The sequence below is a fragment of the Miniopterus schreibersii genome (assembly GCF_964146895.1).
Source record: "Miniopterus schreibersii genome assembly, chromosome: 13".
Taxonomy (NCBI): domain Eukaryota; kingdom Metazoa; phylum Chordata; class Mammalia; order Chiroptera; family Miniopteridae; genus Miniopterus; species Miniopterus schreibersii.
The window spans coordinates 41,888,453-41,913,445 of NC_138113.1; the positions used below are offsets into that span (position 1 = coordinate 41,888,453).

A 24,993-nucleotide genomic window follows, 5' to 3' on the forward strand; every position below is an offset into this window, starting at 1 on the left:
ACGAAGATCGGCTGGGTAGGAGCCGCCCACGGACGGAAGCAGGCACCACTGCCTATGAAACAGTCTTGTGAAAACGTCAGACGGGAATCAGAGAAGCCTGGACCCAACCATCACTCTAGAGGAAATACAGGGCAGAGGAGTCAGTTAAACGCCACCACAGGGACGCAATGAACAAAATCCAGAATGTGGAAAACTGTACAGGACAAATGACGCAGTTTCTTTAGCAGTAACAACTGCAAGGGGACAATAAAGAAGAGGAAGCTGTAGATGAAAAATAACTAACCGAAGAGGCATATCTCCCAAACCCAATGTGGGGACCAATCATATATTAAAAAAATATGAGATAATCTGGGAAACATGAATACTGCCTGGATAATTTGATGAAAATAAGGAATTACTGTCATTTTTAAAAAAGATGTGACAGTGCTGTTGTGATTATGATAAAAAGAAAGAGGCCTTTACCCAAAAGAATTGGAAACAGGGTCTTGAAGAGATATTTGTACATCATGTTCATAGCAGCCTGATTCACAATGGCTAAAATGTGGAAGCCACCCACGTGTCCCCCAGTGGATGACTAGATAAGCAAAATGTGGTACATATGTTCAGTGGAATACTACTGAGTCTTAAAAAGGAAGGAAATTCTGATATATGCTACAACATGGATGAACCTTGAGGACATTATATAAAGTGAAATAAGCCAGTCGTGAAAGACAAATACTGTATGATTCCACTTACATGGGACATTTAGATTTGTCAAAATCATAGGGACAGAAAGTAGAATGGTAGTTTCCAGGGGCTGTAGGAAAGGGGCAGGGGAGTTAGTGTTTAATGGATACAGAGTTTTAGTTTATAAGGTGAAGAGCTCTATGGAGATGGGTGGTGACGGTTACACAACATTATGAGCATATTTAATACCACTAAAATATACACTTAAAAATAGTCAAGAGCCCACAGTTGTTGGGCTCTCTTTTTGTTAAGTACATTTACTAAATAAAAAATAATTGAAAAAGAAAGAGGCCTTATCTTTTAGAGATCCATATAGAAATATTTACAAGTGGAATGACATGGTGTCTGGGGTTTGTGTCAGCAGAGTCCGGTGTGTGGGTCCAGGGTAGTGGGTGGGAAGAGAGACCCCGACTGCCCATGAGTTAGCCAGTAACCATTGACTCTGGGTGCTGGGTACATGGGGGTTCATTCTATTACATATTACGTTTGTATAAATTTGAACTTTCCATAATAAAATGTTTTACCCCTTTTCAGAATGAATAAAGAAATGGGCTCTTTAGAAGGCCTCTGACCAAAGCCAGGTTTAAACTCTTAGAAGCCTGAGTGGTGGTTATTTTGTAATCCCAAGCAACTCATTGCAAAGTGACCTTTATGCTGCGGTTGGCTTCAAAAGGCAGGGAATTAGAGTTGGAGAAGCAGGTCAAGCGGAAAGAAAATCTCCAGACTGGAAAGGACTCTCAGGCTGCCCTCTCCCAGCTGGGGTGGAGCTCAACAGAACCTCGAAGAGTCACGCGTCACAGGAAGCAGTTCTTGCCACTTGAAGGGGGTCCAGAGCTGAGGCCTTTCCTGCGACTAGTAACTTGGTCCCAGAAAGGATTCGAGGAAGCTGCCGTTCAGTTAATACCAGGAGCTATGGAAAGCGTACAGGGCAAGCCCCCAGGGATAGGTAGCCAGGGCCTGCCAACGCTCAAACCACGGGCTGTGAGAAGCAGAGGGCGGTTCTGTTTAAAGGAGGGTATAGAAAAGGGCCGAAGACTAAGAAGGCTGAAATCCAGCTCCATCCTCAGATGGAGACTGAAATTATAACCCACACTGAGCCTCCCTGGCCAGCACATGCCTCGGCAGCTCTCAACCTTAGCTGCCTAAGGATCACCCGGGAGCTTTCAACAAATTCCGACACCCAGGCTGACCCCAGACCAGTGGCATTGGAATTACAGGGGCCCGAGAATCAGACACCAGTGCTCTCTAAAAAGAAGACACAGGCTTTTGAGAAGACAACACAAGGAACAGGCCATATGTGAGGTTAGATATGAGTAAAATCTGGAGAATATAGAAAAATGTTGTGACTGGAGTGAAGGTCCTTCCTTTCTGTACTTATTTTCCATATCATTACATTAAATTATGGCCTGGTTAATTTGTTTTCCAAAATTCCCCTTAGAAAATCCTAATTTTAAAGATTTTTTAAAAAATTTAATCTCCTATAGAATACAACCTTTAACATTAGGGTTATGTTGCATCTAAAACTTATATTTGTGTGAATTTGTTTCTTAGATGAAGTTAAGTTTGCTCACCTAAGATTTGTGAAGTACACTCCCACTGTACTGATTTTTTTTATCTATGAGGCCTCACTGACTTTATTCTGTAACTCTCGCATCCCCACTCCATCGCCCATCACCCTAGGAGTTGACACCCATGTATTACAAAGCGTCACGCACGACATGGTGTTTTCGCTTTCTGCTTAAGGCCTATTGGTAATAAATTTTGTGACTCAGATTCATTTCTTAAAAGTAATATGAATGTGCATTTCCCCCCATTATCTAGCAAAGCTATTTAGCTTCCCATTGAGTCCTATCAGGGACCTGAATTTTTCAGCAGAAACCAAAGGTCAGTGTGAATTCTCTTGTGGGTCAATGAAGAATTTTCCTAGAGTTGTCTGAGGAACCATCAGATACTCCCTAGGTGCTGAACTCCAGACCTCTATGTCTACACGGCGACCTGCTAGACATCTCCACTTGGAGTGTCCCCAAACATAACATGTCCAAAATGGAACCCATCATCAACCTCCCCCCAAACAAAGCAAAATTCCCAACACTACAAAACCTTACTGCTGCTCTTGAGCTTCCTAAATTGCTACCATGAGTTACCCACTTGCTCAAACTCGAAACCTGGTATCTCCCTGACTCTCCTTCTCCCCCACAAGCCATATGCCATGAAATCCTGTCAGTTCTACCTGTTAAGACACGTCTCAAATTCAGTGAAAAAGATTAAGGATTAGGGAGGAGAGAGGAACGAATAGGCAGAGCACAGGAGCTTTTAGGGCAGCGAGGCTACTCTGTGTGATCTATAATGGTAGATACATATGTCCCAACCCATAGAAGGCACAACACCAAGAGCAGCCCTGATGGAGGCTGTGGACTTTGGGTGATAAGGATGTGTCAATGTAGGTTCGCCAGTAGTAACAAATGTGCCCCCCTCAAGGAGGATGTTAGTGGGGGACACTACGCATGGGCAGGGCTGGGAGGCATATGGGAAATCTGTACCTTCTGCTCAATTTTGCTGCTAAAACTGCTCTAAAAAGAAAGTATTTAAAAGGATATATATATGTATATATATGTGTGTATATATGTGTGTGTGTATATATATATGTAATATTAAATTAATGCTCAAAAAATATGTCTACAATCCACCCCTTTTCTTTAGTCCCACTGCCAACATCTTGGTTCAGGATTTTATCATCTCTCACCTGACCAGCCTTCCAACCGGCCCGTTCTCGCCTGAGTGACCTCTTTCAAACAAACAATCCTGTCCCTTTCCTCCCCAAACCCCTCAGTGGTCCTCTGAAGCCTCAGAATCAAGTTCAAACTCCACAACATGGCCTGCACAGGATCTGCCACTGCCACCCCCAGACCCCTGCTCTACAGTCCAACCACAGGAAACTTCTGCCCCTCCCTCTGTGTGTCTGCTTCCCCTGCTCCAGGGCCTCCTCCCCTCCCATCCCCTCTCCTGGCTCACCTTGACCCAGCCTTCAGGTCTCAGTGTGAGCACCTCTTCCTCCTGGACACCTTCCTTGACCCTCTTGTCTGGCTAGGTGCCACTGTGCTGTGCTTTCAGAGCAGCCCCATCACCAAACGCCCGGCTGTTCACTTCTGTGCCTCGTTAGACTGAGAGCAGGGATGGCATCTGCTGTGTTTATTTGTGTATCTCCAGCATCTGGCTCAGGGCTTACAGGTAGGAAACCCTTAGTAAATGTTAGTTAAATGAATGGGTGAGGTTTGTGGACTTCTGTGCTAAGAGCTCTCAGCTTCCTACTCTGCTTTACGCATGGAGTGGTCAGCTCTGGTCTCAAAAGGGCGACTCCAGGCGAGTGGTGAGAGCAGAGGGCCAGGGTGCATCCTGTCACAGGCCACGAGCATGATACCAGGAGGGTAACCTACAAGAGCTTGAGCAGGAGCAGTTTAGGATGAGACGACAAAGTTCAGGCTTTCTTGTCCATGCTCAGTGACAGCATCCCCACCTGCACACCGAGAACCGTTCAGGGCTTTTGAAAATGCCCCGAGCTGGTTTGACCCAACTAAGCTGACCCCTTCTCCCCTCTCCCTTTCTGTTCTTTTCTGGTCACATATGTTCTCAGAGCATGTGTGTCTCATAAGAACTTTCTGGCAAGTTCATACCTTTGGTCCTCTCTGAATTGAGACCAGAGGCAGCTTGGATTTGAAATTTGCTTTCAGAGCTCTTGGGAGGCTCTAGGCCCTGGGTGTTTTTGCGTAACCCCAAAGAGCCCTCCACTTTTGGACGGTTCCAGCTCAGGTCATTCTCCTTCCCTTGTACCCGCAGGGGCTTGGGAGGAATCCTCAGTGAATTGTTTGCTGGCAGTGAAGGGTCGCCCACCCCCCACCTGGCACAGCCCTCCCTCCAGGCAAGGTCAGTACCACCAGCCACTGCATTTCCCTCCCGGGAGAGCTAAAGAGACAGAGTTAACAAAAATCTATCTCATGAACAGCCTGACCTACCAGCATTGATCACTTTCTAAATGACGCCTACACACAGTCCCCATTATGCTCAGAGGGGCAAGGCTCAGAGGAGCTCAAAAAGCCATTTAAATCCATCCACGGGCGACTCCTTCTCCAAGGGCCTGAAACATCCCCCAAACTAATAACCCCCGACCCAGCACTGCCGGGGAAAATTCCTTGCGGATTGGAGATTTTCACTCTGTTAATCTCCTAACGCAATAAAGCAAACACTCCTGCAGCAAATTAAATATTTTTATTAAAGGGCCCCCTCCCCCATCCTCTTTGAGGTGGGTATAGACCCTCCCAGGGCCTGAGTGTCTGTGTAAGGGGTTGGTCCCACTCCCCACCACTTTCTCCTATGATTCCAAGGAAGCCCAGAACCCACTACAATTGACTAATTTTGTAATTCAGGAAACTTCTGAGACCTCTCCCTTCCCTGAGGAGATTCTACAGCCTGTCAGCTGAGGAAAATGCTTCCCATTCTTTTGTGAGAGGTGACAGATCTCAAACAAGCCTGGCCTCAAGCACCTCTACCGTTCCAGTTTGCCTGAAGGAATCCCAGCATGACTGTCTCGGCCAAGGTGGACTTGTGGGTCAGTGGGCAAACCCTTCCTCTGACCTCTGTAGAAGCCTCCTGGTCAAACCTCCAACAGTTAGCTGGAAACCAGATGGCGACAGCTGGAGAGATTAAAGGAGGCTGGGACAGAGAAAGGAGACTCCTAGTAGGGAGGCCCTGCCTCCTCTCCTCCCATGGCTTCCCCTCCAAGGGGTTCTGGATGCAGACCTTGCCCACGGTGGGGAGAAGGTCCCCTCTCCCTACTGGGCCTCTGAGAAGGCCATTCTCAACTTTCCTTCTCTCTAGTTGTCCCCTTGGACAAGAAAGTCACTTGCTCAGGGAGGCACTAGCCCCCACAGGCATTAAGCCACAATAGCCCAGGCTAGGCCCTGGTCATTTAAAATGTCCTCCCCTTTCTTGTCAGCCCTGGATAGATGCCCTAGGCTCTGTGGCTGTCCCCACCTCGGTGGAACCATGTCCAGCGTTATGTCCTCTCATGGAAATCAAGAGTCCCTGGAACTTGGAGGAAGGAGAGAGAGATGACTGACAAAATGAGGAGAGCCTGACAAAGTGCGTAAGTCCTCAGGCTGGGAAGTCAGACGGGCCTGGGCTGGAATCCACACTCAGCTACCTGCATGCTCTGACCCTTGCAAGCTATTTGCCCCTCTGAACCTCAGTATCTTCATCTGTAAAATGGGGATAATAATGGTTCCCTCCTTCTCAGCGTCCTTGTGCAGCTTGAATGAGAGGAGCCTATGAATTGCTTAGCACCTAGTAAGGGCTCACTGAAGGGGCTAATGAGAAGAGGCTCAGTGGCATCCAGACGGAGACTGGGCCCAGCCATGAGGCTAGGAATTTATTCCTTCCCCGAGTCCTGCAAGGACTTGCTAGTCTTCCCGACAGCCTTTCTTCCAGAGAGATTGGAGCTTGGGGATGTCAAAACCAGCTCCTCTTTGCTCTGAAGAGCAACTAACTACCCAGGTGAATGACGTTGGTGGGGGAGAGAAGGACCCAGGTCATGGCTGGGGGCAGCTGTCAGGCTCTGAGCATCATGGTGGCCCCCAGGCGGAGCCAGTCCTGGGCACAGGTGGTTCATGCGTTTTCAACCAGGGCAGTATCAGCCCCCAAAGGGTGAAATTTGGTAGAAATAAAGTAAAGTAAATTCTAATTTAATAAAGTTAGCTTAAGTTAAAATGTCCTTGGGGTGGGGGATGCTAATAAAAAAAAAAGGTTGAGAAACATTGGCATGCTCTGTCTTCCAGACCCTCTCAGCTTCCTTCCCAGGGTCTCTCCCCCTCTCACCAGCCCTTCCAGCTGCCTCCTACCATATCCTTCCTTCTCCTTGGGCTCTTGGTAGCATTTGGGCCTGCTGACCAGTCCAGTTCAGAGGTCACTCAGTCCCCAGGGTATGGCCAGCACTACTTACCCCAATCCTCCCTTGGCCCCCGTGACTTCACCACGAGGTTCCCTCCTCCAGCCTTCTGGCTCCTCTGTTCCTTCTACTGCCCCATAGCCACAGCTCTCTGCGGCCCACACAAGCTGCACGCCGCTTGTCCTGCCCCAACACCACCCGCATTCTTTCTGGCACACATTCGCTCCCTCCTATCTACCCCAGCCTGCTTGGTACTTTCCCTTCTCCTATAGCATTTAGTTTGAACCATTTGACACAAAAGAATATATGCCTTTGTATTATTTCCTCATGGTCTCATGGGTGTCTGGTCTATCTTTCCACTTGGATTTTCATTTCTTTGAGGATAAAGACAAAGTCATAAGTTTCTGTTTACTCCTCAGCATCTAGCCCAGTTCTGGATACCAAGGAAGGCAGATAGGAAGGTCTTAAGGGGCCGAGAAGTGCCCTTCAGAACTCAGGTTGTGAGGCCACTGGTCGGTGGTCCTCCCACCAGGAGAGCCAGCTCAGCCTGGGCCCTGGCAGACCACAGTGGGAAGCCCCCCTCTCCCTCCCACCTGGGCTGCGCCTCACCTGGCTGACTCCTTCCACTCCATCTGGTCTCCATCGTGCTGTAGAGTGTCCATCTCTGTGAAGAGGGTGGGGTTGGGAGTGTCATCTTCCTCCCCCAGGATGTCCTGGAGCTGCTCAGCAGCTGGAGACCCTGCAAGTGAAGGACAGCGGGGTCCACTGAGTGCCCTGGGGGAGACAGGGGGCTGCGAGGCCAGTGGAAATGGAGCAGGACCCAAGTGGGAGGGAAATGTGTTTCCCAGTTCAGTAAAACTAAGTCCCGCTTCTAGGTTGCATGTGGGTGAGATATTCTTGGGAAGAACAGAGATGAAAGGATTTCATCTGCATTCAAAATCCAGGATCTTGTAGGGACAATGAAGGGTGGAAAATGTCCAAAACCAGGGCAGCAACAAGGACAGGGAACCGAATGGAAAAGCGAAGAGAGAAAAACTGTGACCCAACTTCAGCATAACAAACCCAGAGGGATCCCTTTCCCACTGGGCCCCAAGCCGGTCAACTCCCAGCATTGGCCTTGAAGGTCCATCAGCCGGGTGAAACAAGGTGTTTGCACCAGTGAGCCACTTGGACCAACTTTCTCCATGGGCAGGATGACAGCCTGTCCCTGAGCTCCTGGTCTGCTTTCCAACTGCCCACGACCGTCACCTCCCAGATGTGTCTCCAGCACCTCAAAAGTTGACATTCCTCTGACACTGAATGTTGTAGACCAGGCATGCTTCTCCTCTTTTCCCTCCCTCCCTCCCTCCCTCCCTCCCTCCCTCCCTCCCTCCCTCCCTCCCTCCCTCCCTCCCTTCCTTCCTTCCTTCCTTCCTTCCTTCCTTCCTTCCTTCCTTCCTTCCTTCCTTCCTTCCTTCTTTCCTTCCTCTCAATATTTTTAAAAAATATATTTTTATTGATTTCAAAGAGAGGAAGGGAGAGGGAGAGAGAAACATCAATGATGAGAGAGTCATTGATGGGCTGCCTCCTGCATGTCCCCCCTCTCCCCAGCTGGGGATCATGCCTGAAACCTGGGCATGTGCCCTGACCAGGAATTGAACAATGATCTCCTGGATCATAGGTCGATGTTCAAGCGCTGAGCCACGCTGGCTGGGCTCTCTCAATATTTAATGAACGTGTACCACATGCCAGGCATTGTTCTAGGTGTTGGAAACAGCTGTGAAGAAAGCCCGCATGTCCTTGCTCTCTTAAACATCTGTTCTAGTGACAGAGACAGACAATAAACAAATAAACAAATCCATAAATGATTATTTCAGGTAGTGATAAGTGTTCTGAAAGAAAATTAAGTGACCAGGGAGCTACATTAGAGGGCATGGTCAAGAAAGGCCTCTCTGAGGAGAGGGTATTTGAACTGTGATGTGAAAGATGGGAGGAGTCGCTGTGCATATCTGGAAGAAGAGTGTTTCCAAGACCCAGAGGTGGGAATGTGGTGGTCAGTGTGTCTAGAGCATGGTGTGCAAGAGAGACAATGACATGAAGTTCAATGCCTTGGTTAAAGGCAAAACTGTCCACCCAACTGCACAGGCCAGACACCCGGGACTCATCCTCACCTCACCTCTTTCTCTCACCTCCACTCACATACTGAAAGTTTTCAAGAATACATTCCCTCCTCATCGATTCCACTGTCTCTGCCCTACTTCAATATCTCACTGACTGTCTCCTGGGCTTCACCAAGACTTCCCTTCCTATAAACCTCCTCCATCCCCTTAGTTCCCTTTGGCGCACACTTATTTCTTCATGAACTCCCAATGGTCAATAATTTCAACAACTCTTTCTTCACACCTTCCATTCTCTTACTCCTTGACTTCCCAATAGAATCAGCCAGCAAATGCCCAGACAAGAATTCACTGGCCCAGTCTTCATCTCTGCAGGTGTGTCCTGGGGGTACAGGGAGAGGCAGTGGGGTACAGTGGTATAGTAGAGGCAGGGTGCTTTCAATCCAGGTAGCCATGGGTGTGAACCTCAGAGTTGCCACTTAATCATGAGTGAAATCTGAGTGAACAGAGTTGCTGAGAGGAATAAATCAGATGAGGAGAGTAAGACACATGACACAGGGCCGGGAATGCAGCAGGTGCTAATCCCTTTCACCACCAATCCAGCACCCAGGCTCTGGAGCCCTGCTGAAGAAAACCACCCAGCTATGCCAATGGAGTGTTTCCACTCTAGTAGGTTTCAGAAGTGCAGCCACCTTCCACGCATCCTTGTCAGCACCTTTCCAGTATTCCTCAGTGCCATTCCTAACCTTTGCTTCTCATTTCAAGCCTCCTGAACCATCTCCTACCTGACTTCACCAAGAAAATACAGGCCTCCAGGCACAAAATCCATCACTTCTTGCCTCTGAACCACTGTTACACTCCACCTTTGAACAAAGGAGTCCTACCTCCAACTTATTTAAATATGTTTTTATTTATTTCAAAGAGAGGAAGGGAGAGATAGAAACATCAATGATGAGAGTCATTGATTGGCTTCCTCCTGCATGCCCCCTACTGGAGATCAAGCCCACAACCTGGGCATGTGCCCTGACCAGGAATCGAACTGGTGACCTCTTGGTTCATAGGTTGACACTCAACCACTGAGTCACACCAGCTAGGCAGTCCTACCTCTAATTTAATCTCTGACCCCATCCATTCCCTTCTGCTGAATCCTTACTTCATCAGCTAGCCTTTCCTTACTTAGAGCTTCAATTTCTCTCCCTCCACCCTCTTTCTCTAGCCTATAAATAGCTCTTCCTACCTTAGAACACCCTCCCCTGGTCCTGCCTGCCTTCCAAACTCTAATGGTCTCTTTTTCCCTTCCTTTCCATCAGTTTCTTTAAAAATTAAAAATAAAATAAAAAAATATATACACACACACATATATAATTTATATATTTATTGATTTGAGATAGAGAGGAAGGGAGAGAGAGAGAGAGAGAGAGAGAGAGAGAGAGAGAGAGAAGAACATTGATGTGAGAGAGACACATCCATTGGTTGCCTCTCATATGCGCTTGGGCCGTGGGTTAAGCCTGCAACCAAGGTACGTGCCCTTGACCAGGATTGAACCCAAGACCCTTCAGTCCACAGATTGATGCTCTAACCACTTAGAAAACCGGCCAGGGCTCCCCCAGCTTCTTGAAGAAATGGTCTACACTTGCTGTCCCCACTTCCTCCTTACCCAATCAGTTCCCAACCTGTTATAACTGGTTCAGCTCCACTACACTAAGGGCATTGACTAAGACAGAGATTTCAAATTGGCAGCTCAAAGATGTGTTTAATTCAGCCCTCACAGAGTATAAAAGTTTTTGAAATTGTTGCTAACATAAAAAACTGTGAGATCTCATATAAAAATCCTTATTTCTGACTTTTCTTGAAAATTTAGATGCTCTGATGACCGTGCCAGCATTCTTGCTTGGCAACAATGAACTAGAGCTGAGTGATGGCTGCCTTCCTTTGTTGGGCATATGCATTTTAATTTGCCACAGTCCCCACTACTCCCTATTACCCTGCTAATCTCATTTATGTTATGTACCAGAGTCACCCCACCCTCAGACCACTCTTGTTATCTTATCCTCAAACCAATAAGTTAATAAAAGCAATCAAGCCAACAGCACTGTAAAGCTATGGTCTGGTTTGTCTCTCTGGGACATCAGTGGTGCTGACTGCTCCCTCTAAACCAAAATGCTTCTCTTGGTTCTCACACTACAGCACTTTCTTGATATTCTTTCTTATCTCTTTGAGGACGCCTTCTTGATATCCTTCCCCAGACCCTGTTAAATGATTTTCCCCAGATTACCCATGTCACCAGGCCCTGCCTGTATCGAGCATTTCCCCCTGCCAACTGGACTGCTCCATCTGGGAGTTCTCAAGTCAACCTCAACATATTAAAAACAGCTCTGCATCCCTTCTTCCAACACCCCAACCCTGCCCTTCTCTGTTTAATTAATAGCACCCCTGGCTACCCAGCCATCCAGTCAAAAAACGTTGGAATCACTCCAGAAGCCTCCTTCTCTTTCACTGTCCAGGTCCAATCAGACACTGACTTCTTTCAATTGCTTCCTAAATATTTTTATCTCTCTCCCTTTTCCCCCCACCCACTACCACTGTCTTGGTTCAAGTTCCTGCTACCTCCTGTTCCGGTCACTGCAATAGCCACCTATTGCCCTCCCACAGCTTCTGGTTGCCCCAACCATTCCCATCCCCTATGTAACAGCAGAGTTTGCTTTTATAACATTTCAAATGTATCCCCACAGCCGACTCCTGGGAGGCAGGGTGCTCTTCAGGCAGCACCATAAAATACTGTGTCTATGAATTAGAAATAATTTTATTAGCAGAAAGTACTATTAATGTATCTGTATATAGCTCAATAGAGCTCATTTATTTAAATAGATTTTATTAATTTTTCTATTTCTTTAAACTTACATCTTTTTTGTGGCTTATTAATAGCTGGCACTTGCTAGCAGACATCGGAGGTTTAAGGAAACTTCATAGGAGAAAAACTATCAATTGAACAAATAACCTTACTTTTTCTTTAATTTTTTTTAAATCCTCGCCTGAGGATATTTTTTCCGTTGCTTTTCAGAAGGGGGGTGGGGAGAGAGAGAAACAACAATGTGAGACAAACACATCGATTGCCTCCCACACGTGCCCCGACCCGGGGCCTGGGATTGCGCCTGCAACCCAGATACGTGCCCTGTACCGGGATCAAACCCAAGATCCTTCAGTCTGTGGGCTGACGCTCTAACCACTGAGCTGAACCAGCCAGGGCACCTTAATTTTTTTTAAAATTGGAAGAAGACTGACTGCTTGATTCTGAGAGGGCACCCTAATTCTCCGTGGGATCAGAGGTCAAGAACTACTCTTTTAAATGTAGATTTAATCATGCTACTCTCCAGGTGAAAAGCCTTCAGTGGCTCTCTGTCACCTGAAGGCCTAGGGTCTGTGACATGAACTCAAAACTTCCTTTATGATCTTTACCTAACTTGCCTTTCCAGGTTTTGTCATGTCCTTGAACCAGATGCCTTGGGCCCCAGCCACCCCAGACCCCAGCCATCCTTGACCCCACATGCCCTGGACCCCAGCCATCCTTGACCCCACATGCCCTGGGCCCCAGCCATCCTTGACCACACATGCCCTGGGCCCCAGCCATCCTTGACCCCACATGCCCTGGGCCCCAGCCATCCTTGACCCCACATGCCCTGGGCCCCAGCCATCCTTGACCCCACATGCCCTGGACCCTAGCCATCCTTGACCCCACATGCCCTGGGCCCCAGCCATCCTTGACCCCACATGCCCTGGGCCCCAGCCATCCTTGACCCCACATGCCCTGGGCCCCAGCCATCCTTGACCCCACATGCCCTGGGCCCCAGCCATCCTTGACCCCACATGCCCTGGGCCCTAGCCATCCTTGACCCCACATGCCCTGGACCCCAGCCATCCTTGACCCCACATGCCCTGGGCCCCAGCCACATCAGACCACACACAGTTCTCTAAAAAGGAGGGCACATCACTCTTGGGAGACCTTGTGTCTACCATTCCCTGAGTCTAGAACCCCCTTCTGCCTTCAAGGCCAGATAAGAAGGCAAATAAATGGAATAGTCATGGACAGATGAGACAGGGCAGAGAGCAGGATCGCTGAATGAGCCCTGTCTGGGGCATTACCTGCTCCCCGGAACAGCTGAGTGCTGGGGTCTCCAGCTGTCGGCACTGCTCCTGGCCCCAGCCTGTTTCTGCTGCTGCTGCCACCCCGGCCGCTGCCTCCACAGGTCCGCTTCCTGGCCTGGCCCCGCACAACAAACTCACTCTTGTTTCCAGTTAAGCAGCAGGGGAGGCGTGGGGTGAGGAGAGGCAGGCGGGGAGGGGGTGGGGGGAGAGGGTGGGGGGGGAGAGTGAGAGTAGGAAACGTATGAATGACTGGGAAGGTGGAGAGAAAGGACTATATGTGAGAGAGAAGAGACTAGTAAGTGTGAGAGAGAGGGTGTATGTAAGAGAAAAGCTATATTGAAAGGGAAATAAAGATACTGTGAGTATGAGGGTGTGTGTGTGTGTGTGTGTGTGTGTGTGTGTGTGAAGAGAGCTAGATTCTCAGGTGCACTGGCAGAGAAGGGCTCCGTGGCTGCAGCAGAACCTCAAGAAGGCAGCCAGGTTCAGCAGAAGGCCTGTGAAGGGACTGGCAGAACAGCCCCCCTCCCGCCTGAGCCCTCCCCACGGTGCCCGGGAGCTCCGGGAGAGCCTGGGCACCTCTCTTCAGGTCCCTTTATAAAGGCAGAGGTAGGATTCGCCTTGAGACTCCCCGGGGCCTCCTAACGAGCCTTGGCCGCAGGTGAGCTGGCTGGAGTGGCCTCAGCCACACAGCCCCTGTGGAGGTGGGGTTCTTGGGGAGAGGGTTGCTGTGGGGTCTCACATTTCACAACAACCACGCCTGGAGCTGGCTTCTCTCCTCCCAACTTTAAACGCAAACTCCTGATTCTCTCCTTCAGCTACTTCTAAGATGAAGTCCCAAATGTCATCACCCAGTGGGTGTTTTCTGAGAGTCCGCAGGCAGTGGGAACTGGTCACTTCAGGGTGTGCAGTGAACCCCACCGGGGAATTATTTGCTCTGCCGGGAAACTCCTAATCTCCTGGGTTTGGTTCAACAAGTGCTTACTGAGAACTTAGAATGTGCCAAGGTTGATTAGAGGTCACTGAGCCGCCGGCTGCTCCAAGGAGCTCTGAAGCCTGAATTCACCGAGGCTTAGCGCGGGAAGGGAGCTTAGCAGACGTCCAGTCCAAAGCCTTCACTTCACGGATGAGAAAACTGAGACCCAGTTTACAGCACAGGAGACCCAGCAGGCCCTGGTTAGGGAGCCCGGAGGACACCAAAGCCTGCTGATGGCCCCCCCTCCGCCCACTGCCTGGCTCCATTTAGCACATTTTCATACCCGAGGCTTGAGGATCAAATACGGTCACTTTAAAGCTGAGAAAACAGCAGCAGAGGGTCAGGGGCATGTGCCTAGGTGCAGAATCCAAGCAAACGCCACCATGGAGGAGCTCCTGCCTTGGCGGGCTCCTCGGCAAGCAGGACACTGAGGGGGAGGGGTCCCTCCGAGGGTCCCAGGCCCCACAGCTCACACTGCACTGTGGCTGAAGTCAGCCCAGTACCTCCTGAGCACCACTGGGCAGCCACTGCATACCACACCGAGTCGGGGCTGGGTGACCTTGACCCCCAGAGGAACACCAGAGAGATCACCAAGGATTCCAGAGGATTCTCTCTACCCATGTGATGCTTTCACAGCCCAGACCTGGGTTCAGCTCCTGACTCTGCTAATGACTAGCAATAGGATCTTGGCGAGGCATTAAACTCTCTGAGCCTTAGTTTCCCCACCTATAAAGTGGGAAGTTTCACACTTACCTCGCTGGATTGTGGTGGCCATTGAGATAGTAAATGTGATGTGGTTGGCACAGTGCTTGGCATACACCAGTCACCCAATAAGTGATATCACTATTTTTGTTGTTGCCAACAAGTGACACCTTCCTCCCTTATGACCATCACCAGCCCGGCCTTTCTAACACTCCAAAGGCCCAGTCCTTTTCAGCTTCTGAGTGTCCCTGCTACTCCCGCGGTGCTCCCCGACCCTGCCACCCTGAGGCCCCTCTCCTCTCTCTGCTCCTCCTGCCCAGGGAAGGTGTAGCGCGCCACGTGCTGGGCTGCTGCATCAGGTGGCTGTCATGTACCATATTATATAGCATTTAGCGACTCACAACACCTTAGTGTGCCCAACAGTCCTGGTTGGCTTGGGACTGACCTGGTTTTAGCACTGAAAGTCCCATGCCCCTTGTCCTGGGAAATCCCTCGGTCCCAGCAAACTGTTGGTCATCCCACAACCACCTTTCCCTCTACAGATGAAGATCCACGGACTCCAGGAACTACACAGCCAGGCTTGGCTTGGCTGGGTTTGTTTCTCTTGGATCGTGGCTCCAGGTCTTATTTCAAGCCTAGAAAAGTAGAAGCGCAACCGTATTTCTAAAGCTGCTTCGACCCGCTTGCTCCTAATGGCCTCTCAAGAGGTTCTCAGAGCCAGGAAAGCATGCTTTCCGGGGCAGGGGCATGGCTCTCACCGGCCCTCACCAAGCTTGATAATTCTACTCGGCATCCGTGCTCTGCTTGAGTGGAAACTGCCTGGCTGCTGAGTATCGACTTCCTGGAATCACATTCTCACTGGGGAAAGGAAGGGGGGTGCGGAGAGAGGGCAAACCACCCAGCTGCTGGGGCCCTTACTCCCAGCCTGCTCCTTCCTTTCACCATAAGGCGATTCGGCTGCTGGGCAGGATGTCACTCTCAGCCTGGGTGAATGCGGTGACTGACCGATGACATCCTACAAAGGACAGCAGTGTGGTAGGAGGGGCACACACAGGCTTTGGCGTCAACAGGCCTGTTTTCAAATCCCAGCCTCACCGATTACAGCTACATCACGCTCCATCCCTTTGAGCCTTGATTTCCCAATCTAAACATGGGGAGAGTAGTAGCTCCCTTTTATTAATACGACACATTTAGTTAACAAAATTATAATGAACAGCCATTTCATAGGTACAAAGCTCCTTCCCATACGTTGTCTTGCTGGATCCTGGCCGTTATTCAGCGAGGCACGAACTAAAGGCATCTCCTATCAGTCCTTCATCTGCACAGCCTGCTTTATGCTCAGGCCCTGCCACATCCAGCCACCCGGCCCAGCCCGGGCCCCCACATTCTGCACGATCCCCGTCTGGCGTAGCGGGAGTTCCCACTGGGGCTACGTGGCCAGGCCAGCTGACTGCCTGCCTGGATGGATTTGCAGAATAGACAGGATTCTCAGAGAGGAAAAACACTGGTCAGGTGCCCTGAAGTAGGAGAGTCAGGCAGTTAGATAGACGGTGCAAGTGGAAGGATTCTGGCATGTTTTGTGGTCCCTTCAGCAGGCCGTTGTCACTGACCCTGAGATGTGCTGGAGCAGGGTTTGCATCTGCCTCACACATACACAGCCCCATGTGGCTCGGAAGAAGTGAATGGCTGAGGGGTCCTTCTACCACCTCCACCACCCCGTGGAGAGTAGCAGTAGCTCAGCCCCACGGCTACAGAAAACCTCTGTGGCTCCGAGTCTGCCAGCAGGCTTTGTGGCTCCCTTAAATCAGCGCATCTAGAACTGGATCTGGAATGTATTCTTAGGAGTAGGTGGGTTCTATGGGATTTTTAAATTTTGTGTTTCCATTTTGACGATAATCTTAAAAAGATTTCTTTTATCGGCTATAAGGGGAAAATTTCCTATTGTTATCATTCAAAACTGGAACACATTCCGATGGACCAAAACCTTGGTTCATTAAGATGTTTCTCAAACTGGGAGTTGATGCCCCCCTGGGGCTCTACAAATGAACAAATGCATTTTCATGAGTCCACAAGAACTGATTTTCTTTTTAAAAGAGGTCCCTATGTTACTCCGGCTTGAAAGACACTGCCTAAAATTTCCTGCCCTCCTACACTCTCCTGTTCTCCCTCCCCTGTTCCACAGCCACGCCTGGGACAAACCGGCAACACGTGCACGAGGTATGGAAACAGTAAGCCCAAAGCACAAATGTACCAGAGGATTCGACATTCTCTCCCCTCTGGTTTCCAGGTAAAAGCAGTGTCCCTTTAACTGAACCGGAAACCACCAAAACAACCCACCATTCATGATGCCATGTGATGCATCATGTAACATCAATAAACGTCACTTACACCCTCGGCCGTTTGACTCGATTGAGCTACATCCCATGCACAACCGAGAGGTTGCTGGTTGGATTCCTGGTCAGGGCACATGCCCAGGTCGACTGGGGTTCGATCCCCAGTAGGAAGCATGCAGGAAGCAGCCTATCAATGTTTCTATTTCTCTCCCCCTCTCCCTTCCTCTCTCTAAAATCAATAAAAACATATTTAAAAAAAAATTAATTAATTAAAAATACCACTTATTAGTTATCCCCCAAACCGTCTGAGCAGAGAGCTCCACCTCGAAACCACATGCTTCTTCCCTGGCTCAGGAGGAACCCACAGACTCGGCTTGCAAAGGGCGACTCCATCCCTGAATGTGGGGCAGCAGTGGGGTGACAGAGGACTGCCCCAGAAAGTGAGCCTGAGGCATCCAGTTCCAACATGGGTCAGGAGGTTTTCTAACCAGGCTTGCTTTCTGCTGAGTCCCTGATGTTCCTACCCCTGAGCGTGTGTGTGTGCACATGCATATGCATGTGTGTTTGTGTGTGTGCCTGCACACAGGTGTATTTTAATCAGTACTTATCTCTTACCCTGGACGGGTCCAAAGGACTCGCCAATAACCCATCTCCCACATAGACACACTTACTCGGGAAAGGCTGCAGGTCTTGGTAGACTGGGTGCCCGACCAGTGGTTCAGGGCAGTTGCAGGGTTGGGGTGGCTCTGAAGGCCTTTGGAGCACATAGGTCAGGTCTTCTCCCACAGGGACACTAAAACCCTGCCATTGACCCCGACATTCCTTTGAAGGTTTAGATGGCAAAATCACTAATTTTGCCTTGCTCAAGACAGTAAAAATATGTAATAGAAACCAGCTAAATACCATTCATTGGGCAGATTTGGAATATAAGGGTAAAATTATACCCCTAGAAACAGCATAGTCACAAAAAACTAAAATGTCATGGCTGTGCTCTCAGAACTCCAGTCTTTTCACTCCCCTAAGATTGATAGTTTTCTTTCCATAGGAAAGAACAACAAACTGATTCCTAATCAGCCCAGAACTGATCTCTGCAGCAGCAGAGGAAACCCTGGGGCTCCGTGGACCTTTGAGAAAGCTTCCCAGGGCCTGCAGCCCCCATGCAGGGTCCTAGACAATTCTGCACCATTCCCTCAGCTCAGATGAGAAGGGAGGGTGGAGGTAATGGAAGAAGGAATTCCGTTTTCTGAGCACAACGCTTCATGCCCCACAGTCATGTTTGTACCAAATTGGCTCTTAAGGCAACAGCCATTTGGCCCCTAGGAATTTAGAAATGAGGGAAATAATTCTGAGCATTAAACCATGAAATCAACATGGAATGGATCAGAGCAGAGGACTCGAAGTTACCACAGAGAGACGGGCTCAGCCTAACTAAAGCGTCCCTGAGCAGCGACACCGTCCGCAGTGATAGCAGCAGGGCAGAGGGGGACCGGGATGCTGAGCCACGCCTGCCCTGCCATGTCCCGCCTGCCCCCACCAGCAGATGGCTCCCCAGAGTGGGCCCCCCAAGAACTCACGGGTCCTGCTGGCATGATCCACAATGCTGTCCCCGCTGCTTCCCCTGCTTCCCACGCCAGTCAGTTCCCACTGTGGCCTGTTGGGCCACAGGTCCCAGCAGACCTTTTGCCGGCCTGAATGATATCCTTTCTGGTCTCTTTTCCTTTGAGGGCAACTGGGGACTGAAAGCCCAATGTGGATGGAATGGCAGTCTGTGGGCACAACACAAAAGAGGGGAGAAACAAGAGTTATTGAAAGTTGGCATTTCTCCTTAACACCCTCCATTCATCCCCTGCTGGACATTGTAGTGGCTCCCATGCCTTGGCTATTAAGGATAAAGCTGCACACAGTTTACAATAACTAAGATCTGGAAACAGCCCAAGTGCCCATCAGTAGATGAGTGGATAAAAAAGCTGTGGGACATTTACACCATGGAGTACTATGCAGCTGTAAAGAAGAATCTCGTGCCCTTTGGGACAGTATGGATGGACCTGGAGAATATTATGCTAAGTGAAATAAGCCAGGCAGAGAAAGACAAATATCACATGATCTCGCTTATACGTGGAATCTAAAGAACTTAATAAACTGATGAACAGAATAGATTCAATGACATGGAAGCATAGATGAGACTGACGAATGTCAGAGGGATGGAGGAGGGCAGGTGGGTGGAGGGGGAGAGAGTGACCAAAGAATTTATGTGCATATATGCACAACCCAAGGACACGGACAATGGTGGGGAGAGGGACTGGGAAGGGGGAAGGGACGGGGTGGAATGGGTCACTGGGGAGAAAAAGGGACATCTGTAATATTTTAAACAATAATAAAATTAAAAATAAATAAATAAATAAATAAATAAAAATAAATAAATAAATAAATAAATAAATAAAGAAAGAAAGAAAGAAAGAAAGAAAGAAAGAAAGAAAGAAAGAAAGAAAGAAAGAAAAAAAAACTGCAATGATCATGGGGGTGCAGATATCTCCTCAAGATTGTGATTTTGTTTTCTTCAGATATATACCCAGAAGTGGGGTTGCTGTATCATAGAATAGTTGTATTTTTAATTTTTTGAGGAACCTCCATTTCTGAACAACTCAGTGTTGCCAGAAAAGATGCCTTTGGTGCTATAGTTAGAACTCTGCCCACAGGAGCAGAGCCCCCAGCTCCCCATCCCTGCTGGTCCGGAGCAGCGAGGACGACACATGGCTTATGACACAGGACAGAGGCCCTCAATGGGGCTATATACACGAGAGTATGCTTATGAAAGAAATCAGGGGAGATGGCTGTCTGGGAGATATTTCACTTTCTGCCCTGGATCTACTTGTCCCATGCTTGTTTGTTTTATTTTGTTGTGGGTTTTTCTGTTGTTTTGGAGGGAGGGGGGTGTTGGCTCCCATCGTCAGGGTATGGCCAGTTAGCTGATGAACTGCGGGGAATGGCGAACCCTCTTCCCTCTTTGATTTGTGGGACCTCTTCTCCCACTGAGAACATCTTGCCGTTTGCTCAGGACAATGCCAGGTTCTCCCAGGAACCCGCCGCCACATTCCCCGCTGACAGCCCCCGAGCGGCTCTACACACTCGGCCGCTCAGCAAGCGCCGCTGGGCAGCGAGACCAGGGTTTGCCTCCACACGGTGCTGGGGTAATGGTGAGGCCACAGCCTGTCCGGCTGCCTTTTCATAAGCCCTGTGGCTGCTTCTGCAAGTGTAGGGCCCTTAGGGCCTCTGAGTCAGCAATTCTGAAGCAACAGAAATACCTTCACTCAACACCCTTTTGCACTGGTTTTAACTGAGCTGCCGTTTTTAGAATCTATAAACTGTTGGTATTTGGCATTTAGTACGGTTCGGAGATCTTGTAAAATTAGGTCAGTTTCATTTTGGGCCCTAATCCATGCAAGCAAAGTGCTAGTTTTCTATCTCCAGCCTGACCATGTGGTCCCTTTAAGACACAAGGAAGGCTGGTCCCCCTGGGTCTAGAAGAGACACTGTGGGTGGGTCAGGAACAGGGACCAGCTCTCTAGAGTCCCCAGCTGGAAGGGTTGTTATAAGGATATTCTAGGAATTGCATCAAGGTCTCAAGGTGACCTTACCTTCCTGATCCGGATCCTGACATCGCCCCCTGTGGTTAGCAGGGCCCAGCTTGCCTACCCCAGGCTTCTCCTCCTTCACCTTCATGGCTGTAAGTAAAAGGTGAACACAGCCTCAAGATGTGCACCACACAAAGAGGCAGAATTTCAAGGAGAAATGGTTAAATCCATACTCATAGTGGGAGGCCTTAATGCAGACGAAAAAAATAAAGCCAAAAGAATGTATAAACAAGTTGAAGAAGCTCAATTATCCATCTCCAACAAATAGAGAGCACACCTTTCTTTCTGTTACAAATGGAACATTTACAGAGAGAACACATTTACGAGGTCACAGAAAAGCCTTAGTAAATTTTGAAGAATGCATATTGTACCTCTATAATAAATATATACACACACGCACACACACACACACATATATGTTTAGAAACTAAAATAATTACTAATTATGGGTTTAATAGGAAATCACAATGAAAATTATTAAATATTTAGAACTCATGAATTACAACTATTACATATTGAAACTTGTCGGATGCAACATACTTGGAGGGACGAAGGAAGGAAGGAAGGAAATAAATGTAGTAAGCATTCACTAAAGAACCTAGAAAAGGAACAAGAGGGGAAAACCCAAAGAAAGCAGAATGTAAATAGAAAAGATTTTTAAAAATAATGAAATAGAAAACCATTAAGCATAGAGGTGGTTAATAAATCCAAAAGGCAATTATTTAAAAAGATTATTAAAATAGGCAAACCAGGCAAAATGAATCAAGAAGAAACAAGAATATTCATAAATAAACATTAAGAAAAAAAGGGACATACTTAAAAGTATAATAGAAAAAATTTTAATTATAAATGAATGCCATGAAAAATTATGTGCCAGTACATTTTAACTTAGATCGTGATAGCTACCTTTGCAATGTGCCAAACCCTACTGTAAATGCTCTGCACGTATGACTTAATTGAATCTTTTCAACAACCCTATGAGATAAGTAACATTATTTCCACCTTACAGGTGAAGTAACTGAGTCACAGAGAGCTTCATTGGCTGCCCAAATGGAGTAACAGGGGTTCAAACCCGGAGAACTCTGCTTCTGCATGCATACGTCCCAGCCCTGCACTGGGACCATTTCCTTCCCACCCCCTCACGACTTGAGAGAAGCTCCCTTCCCAGAGTGTGCAGGAGCAGCAGGAGGACAGGGCTGCCCCAGATCGCCTTCAAAGGAAGCTGTCCGTTCGAAGCCAGGTGTTGGCAGAATGGCAAGTGTTTAGATTAACTACTGCTCTGAACTACAGCTGCAGGGCCCATCATAAAAATTCCCAGTCATGACCGAACCCATGAAACAAAATTTCTATCTCCAGCATTTCATATAATGTATATTAATTGAATGTCAGATATTTTGCTTTCATAATCTCACGTAATCCTGGCCAAATTTCATGAAGTGTATAATTTTCATTCCCATTTTTCAGAGAATTAAGTAATTTTTCTTGTATCACAGAACCAGGCATGGTGGAGCCAAGATTCAGATTGGTATCTCGCCGATTCCTAGATCCAAGGAAGGAAGGGAGGAAGAAGAGGGAAGAAAGAAATGAAGATGAGAGATGGGGGGTGGGAGATGGTCTAGAAGAAACCTCCTACTTCTGGGTTCCAGGCCCTTCCTCAGGTCTAGCTGAATTCCTGTTACTCCCAATGGCCTTATAATCCCCCCCCCCCCCTTTTCTCTTCAGCTAGCTTCAGTTGATTTGACTTACTTCTATCCAGAGAGTGTTAACCGGTACAACCATCCATTATAATGTTGCCAAAGGAATTGTGTCAGCAACACACCAGCCCCTGCCACGTAGCAAATGAAAGAATTTGTAGCCGAAGTTTCCTACACCAGCCCCTCTACTGCCCCACTAGCCACGGGTTGTTTTCCATCCATCTTTAGATCATAGATGGTCTTGGTGGGAAACATGGCTTTACGGTGAGGGATCGAACCAAATTCTCTTCTGTTCTGAGTCACTTAAGGGCCCCATTGCACTTCACTGATCCTGCCACCAGCCTGGAATCATATCTGGGATCCCGGAGAATCCAAACCCTACTGACAAAAGCAATGCCTTAAGCCTGCACTGGGCACCCAGGGAGTGGGCACCCAGGCGCAGACTCTCAGGCCCCTGCCCAGGCAGCCTTCACGTCCACCGCAGCAAGGAGGCGGCGATGCAGCCAACCTTATGGGCGGACCATGAAAACCCTGGCAATTGAATCACCTGCCGTTTAACACTCTCCTTCCATCCACAAGGGAACATCAATTTAGTCCAACAAATCCACTTTGTTCCAGGTATTTGCTATAGACACTGGGAACAGAACAAGTAGTTCAATTACTAGAGAAGAGATTAGAATATGTATTTACTGAGATACTAAGCCCTCAAGATTAGACATTGTGTCTCTGGAAGAAAATGAACTAGAATAAAGATTGTGCCACATTCATCAGCCTCATGAGAGCTTTTCCTCCCACCCTATCTTTTAAGCCATTTGACCTTATTATATTTAAGAACACGGGACCAGCCCAACAAAGCATCCAGTGAGCCCCTCTGAGAACCCAAAGTAGTTCAGTAAAGGACTCGCCTGGGATTATTTTGGGAACTGAACTGACAAGAATGACACAGGGTCACGCTAGGCTTTAAAAAGCTGGAGAAAGGCCACCCTCCCCACAGATGGCTTCTCCACCGCCTCTGGGGCCCCCACCCCCATGCGTGCCCCAGGAGAGGAAAGACCAAACAAGCAAACAAAGGATCCCTAAGCAAACCACCAGTAACAAAACCAGGCACTGGATCCAAAACCTAACCACAGACGTGTAGCGACAAGAGGCCAGCCGTGATTCAGTTTCTATCCTGAGATGTAACACTAACAGATGTAATTTATTTTCCCATAGTTTTCTTGGAAAGTGGCAAATCTCAGGGGTTTTTCTTACTTTATAAATATTTCAGCCAGTCTCATAAATTTGGCAAAGACAATAGAAATGTACGTGCCTAGAAAGAAATAATTTCAGTTCCATCAGAGAACCAAAAAAACTAACTCACCAAGGTGTCCGAGAGAATGAGCCTCCTGTCATTTCTGTTCATGTGGTGTGACATTTTGAACCCCAAGCCAGTGAACTCAAGGCACCAGGGTACTAATACAGTGTATCTTTTTAAGGAAAGGCAAGTGTCCAATGGTCATTTGGAAGATTTATCCAGCTTCCGCGGTGTTTGCCTTCCCAGTGTGTGAAGCTCACTCTTAAATACTCTGCTCTCACTCTTCCCCTGTTTGCATAGCTTTGTCCACTATCCCTGAAGCTCCAAGATGCAAACTTACCTCCACAGTCTTAGCACCAGAAACCACGACCCAAATCTCAGGACGGCCAGAGTCACTCACTCTGTTGCTGTTGGATGGCAAGAAGGACGCACTGTGATTTCCAGGCTGAACAGTATTTGGGGCATAGGAGATTGACTTGTGGGGCTCGGTGGCAGCCAGCCATGTGACCGGGGTGGGGGAAGGGACAGTCCTGCAGGGTGAGCCTGTTGGCTAACAGACCAGGGTAGTGCAGGGTCTTAACAGAGCTGGCCGCGATCACAGGCAGATTTCTTCTTGGGTTTTAACTTGGTGATCTTTTTATGGCACTGTTAGGTTTCAGCCTGGATTTTGAAGTGTTGGTTTATCCCCTGCATAGCTTCTATCCCAGGTGCTTTTTGGATTCTGTCTTCGAGGGATGTTAGAGATGGAGGTCTCAGAACCCTTAGAGATGATCCAGCCCCACCCCAGAGTCACCTATTTTACAGACAGGTGGTGGCTGATCCAAGATCCTTCAGAGGCCTGGGTCTGGTATTATATACTGAGTTGACCCCGGATGGCCAGAACTTAAAATTACAACTTCCTTGAATATCTTTAACCTATAGGGCATTAAGTTTGCAGACTGCTGAGATGCCAATAGTATCTTATCACACTGCAGGCAGCTACTTCTGCACTGATCAGTGGTGGAAATATAGATTGAGGTGTAGACAGAGGTGGTGAGGTGTAGATGGAGGTGGTGAGGTGTAGATGGAGGTGGTGAGGTGTAGATGGAGGTGGTGAGGTGTTTATGAGGGTGGTGAGGTGTAGATGGAGGTGGTGAGGTGTAGATGGAGGTGGTGAGGTGTAGATGGAGGAGGTGAGGTGTAGATGGAGGTGGTGAGGTGCAGATGGAGGTGGTGAGGTGCAGATGGAGGTGGTGAGGTGCAGATGGAGGTGGTGAGGTGTAGATGGAGGTGGTGAGGTGCAGATGGAGGTGGTGAGGTGTAACTGGAAATGGTGGAGGCAGTGGTGATGATGGAGGAAGGGGTGAGAAGGCCTAAATGATGGAGGAAGAGATTCATATTACTGACTGTTATGCTAATGACCCTGGATGAACCTGACCTGCTGTGATTACAAGTATAAAATGATAAAGCATTTACACGTTGG

The 24,993-nt window shown here is 48.4% G+C and overlaps 1 protein-coding gene across 2 annotated transcripts in view; it reads right to left on the reverse strand.

Annotated features, from left to right (window-relative positions):
• SLC4A5 (solute carrier family 4 member 5) overlaps positions 1 to 24,993 on the reverse strand; it is an 81,684-nt gene that overhangs the window by 50,477 nt on the left and 6,214 nt on the right. Inside the window, exons 2-4 of one of the 2 annotated variants that reach the window (XM_081156379.1) lie at positions 20,547 to 20,633; positions 18,486 to 18,677; positions 7,274 to 7,403 (exon numbers count right to left, since the gene is read on the reverse strand). In XM_081156379.1, the coding sequence (XP_081012505.1) occupies positions 7,274 to 7,403; positions 18,486 to 18,677; positions 20,547 to 20,631 (407 nt within the window). In that variant the 5' untranslated portion in view covers positions 20,632 to 20,633. Of the gene's footprint in view, positions 1 to 7,273; positions 7,404 to 12,900; positions 13,015 to 18,485; positions 18,678 to 20,546; positions 20,634 to 24,993 lie in introns of those variants that run through there. The other variant, XM_081156378.1, reaches the window with a different exon arrangement.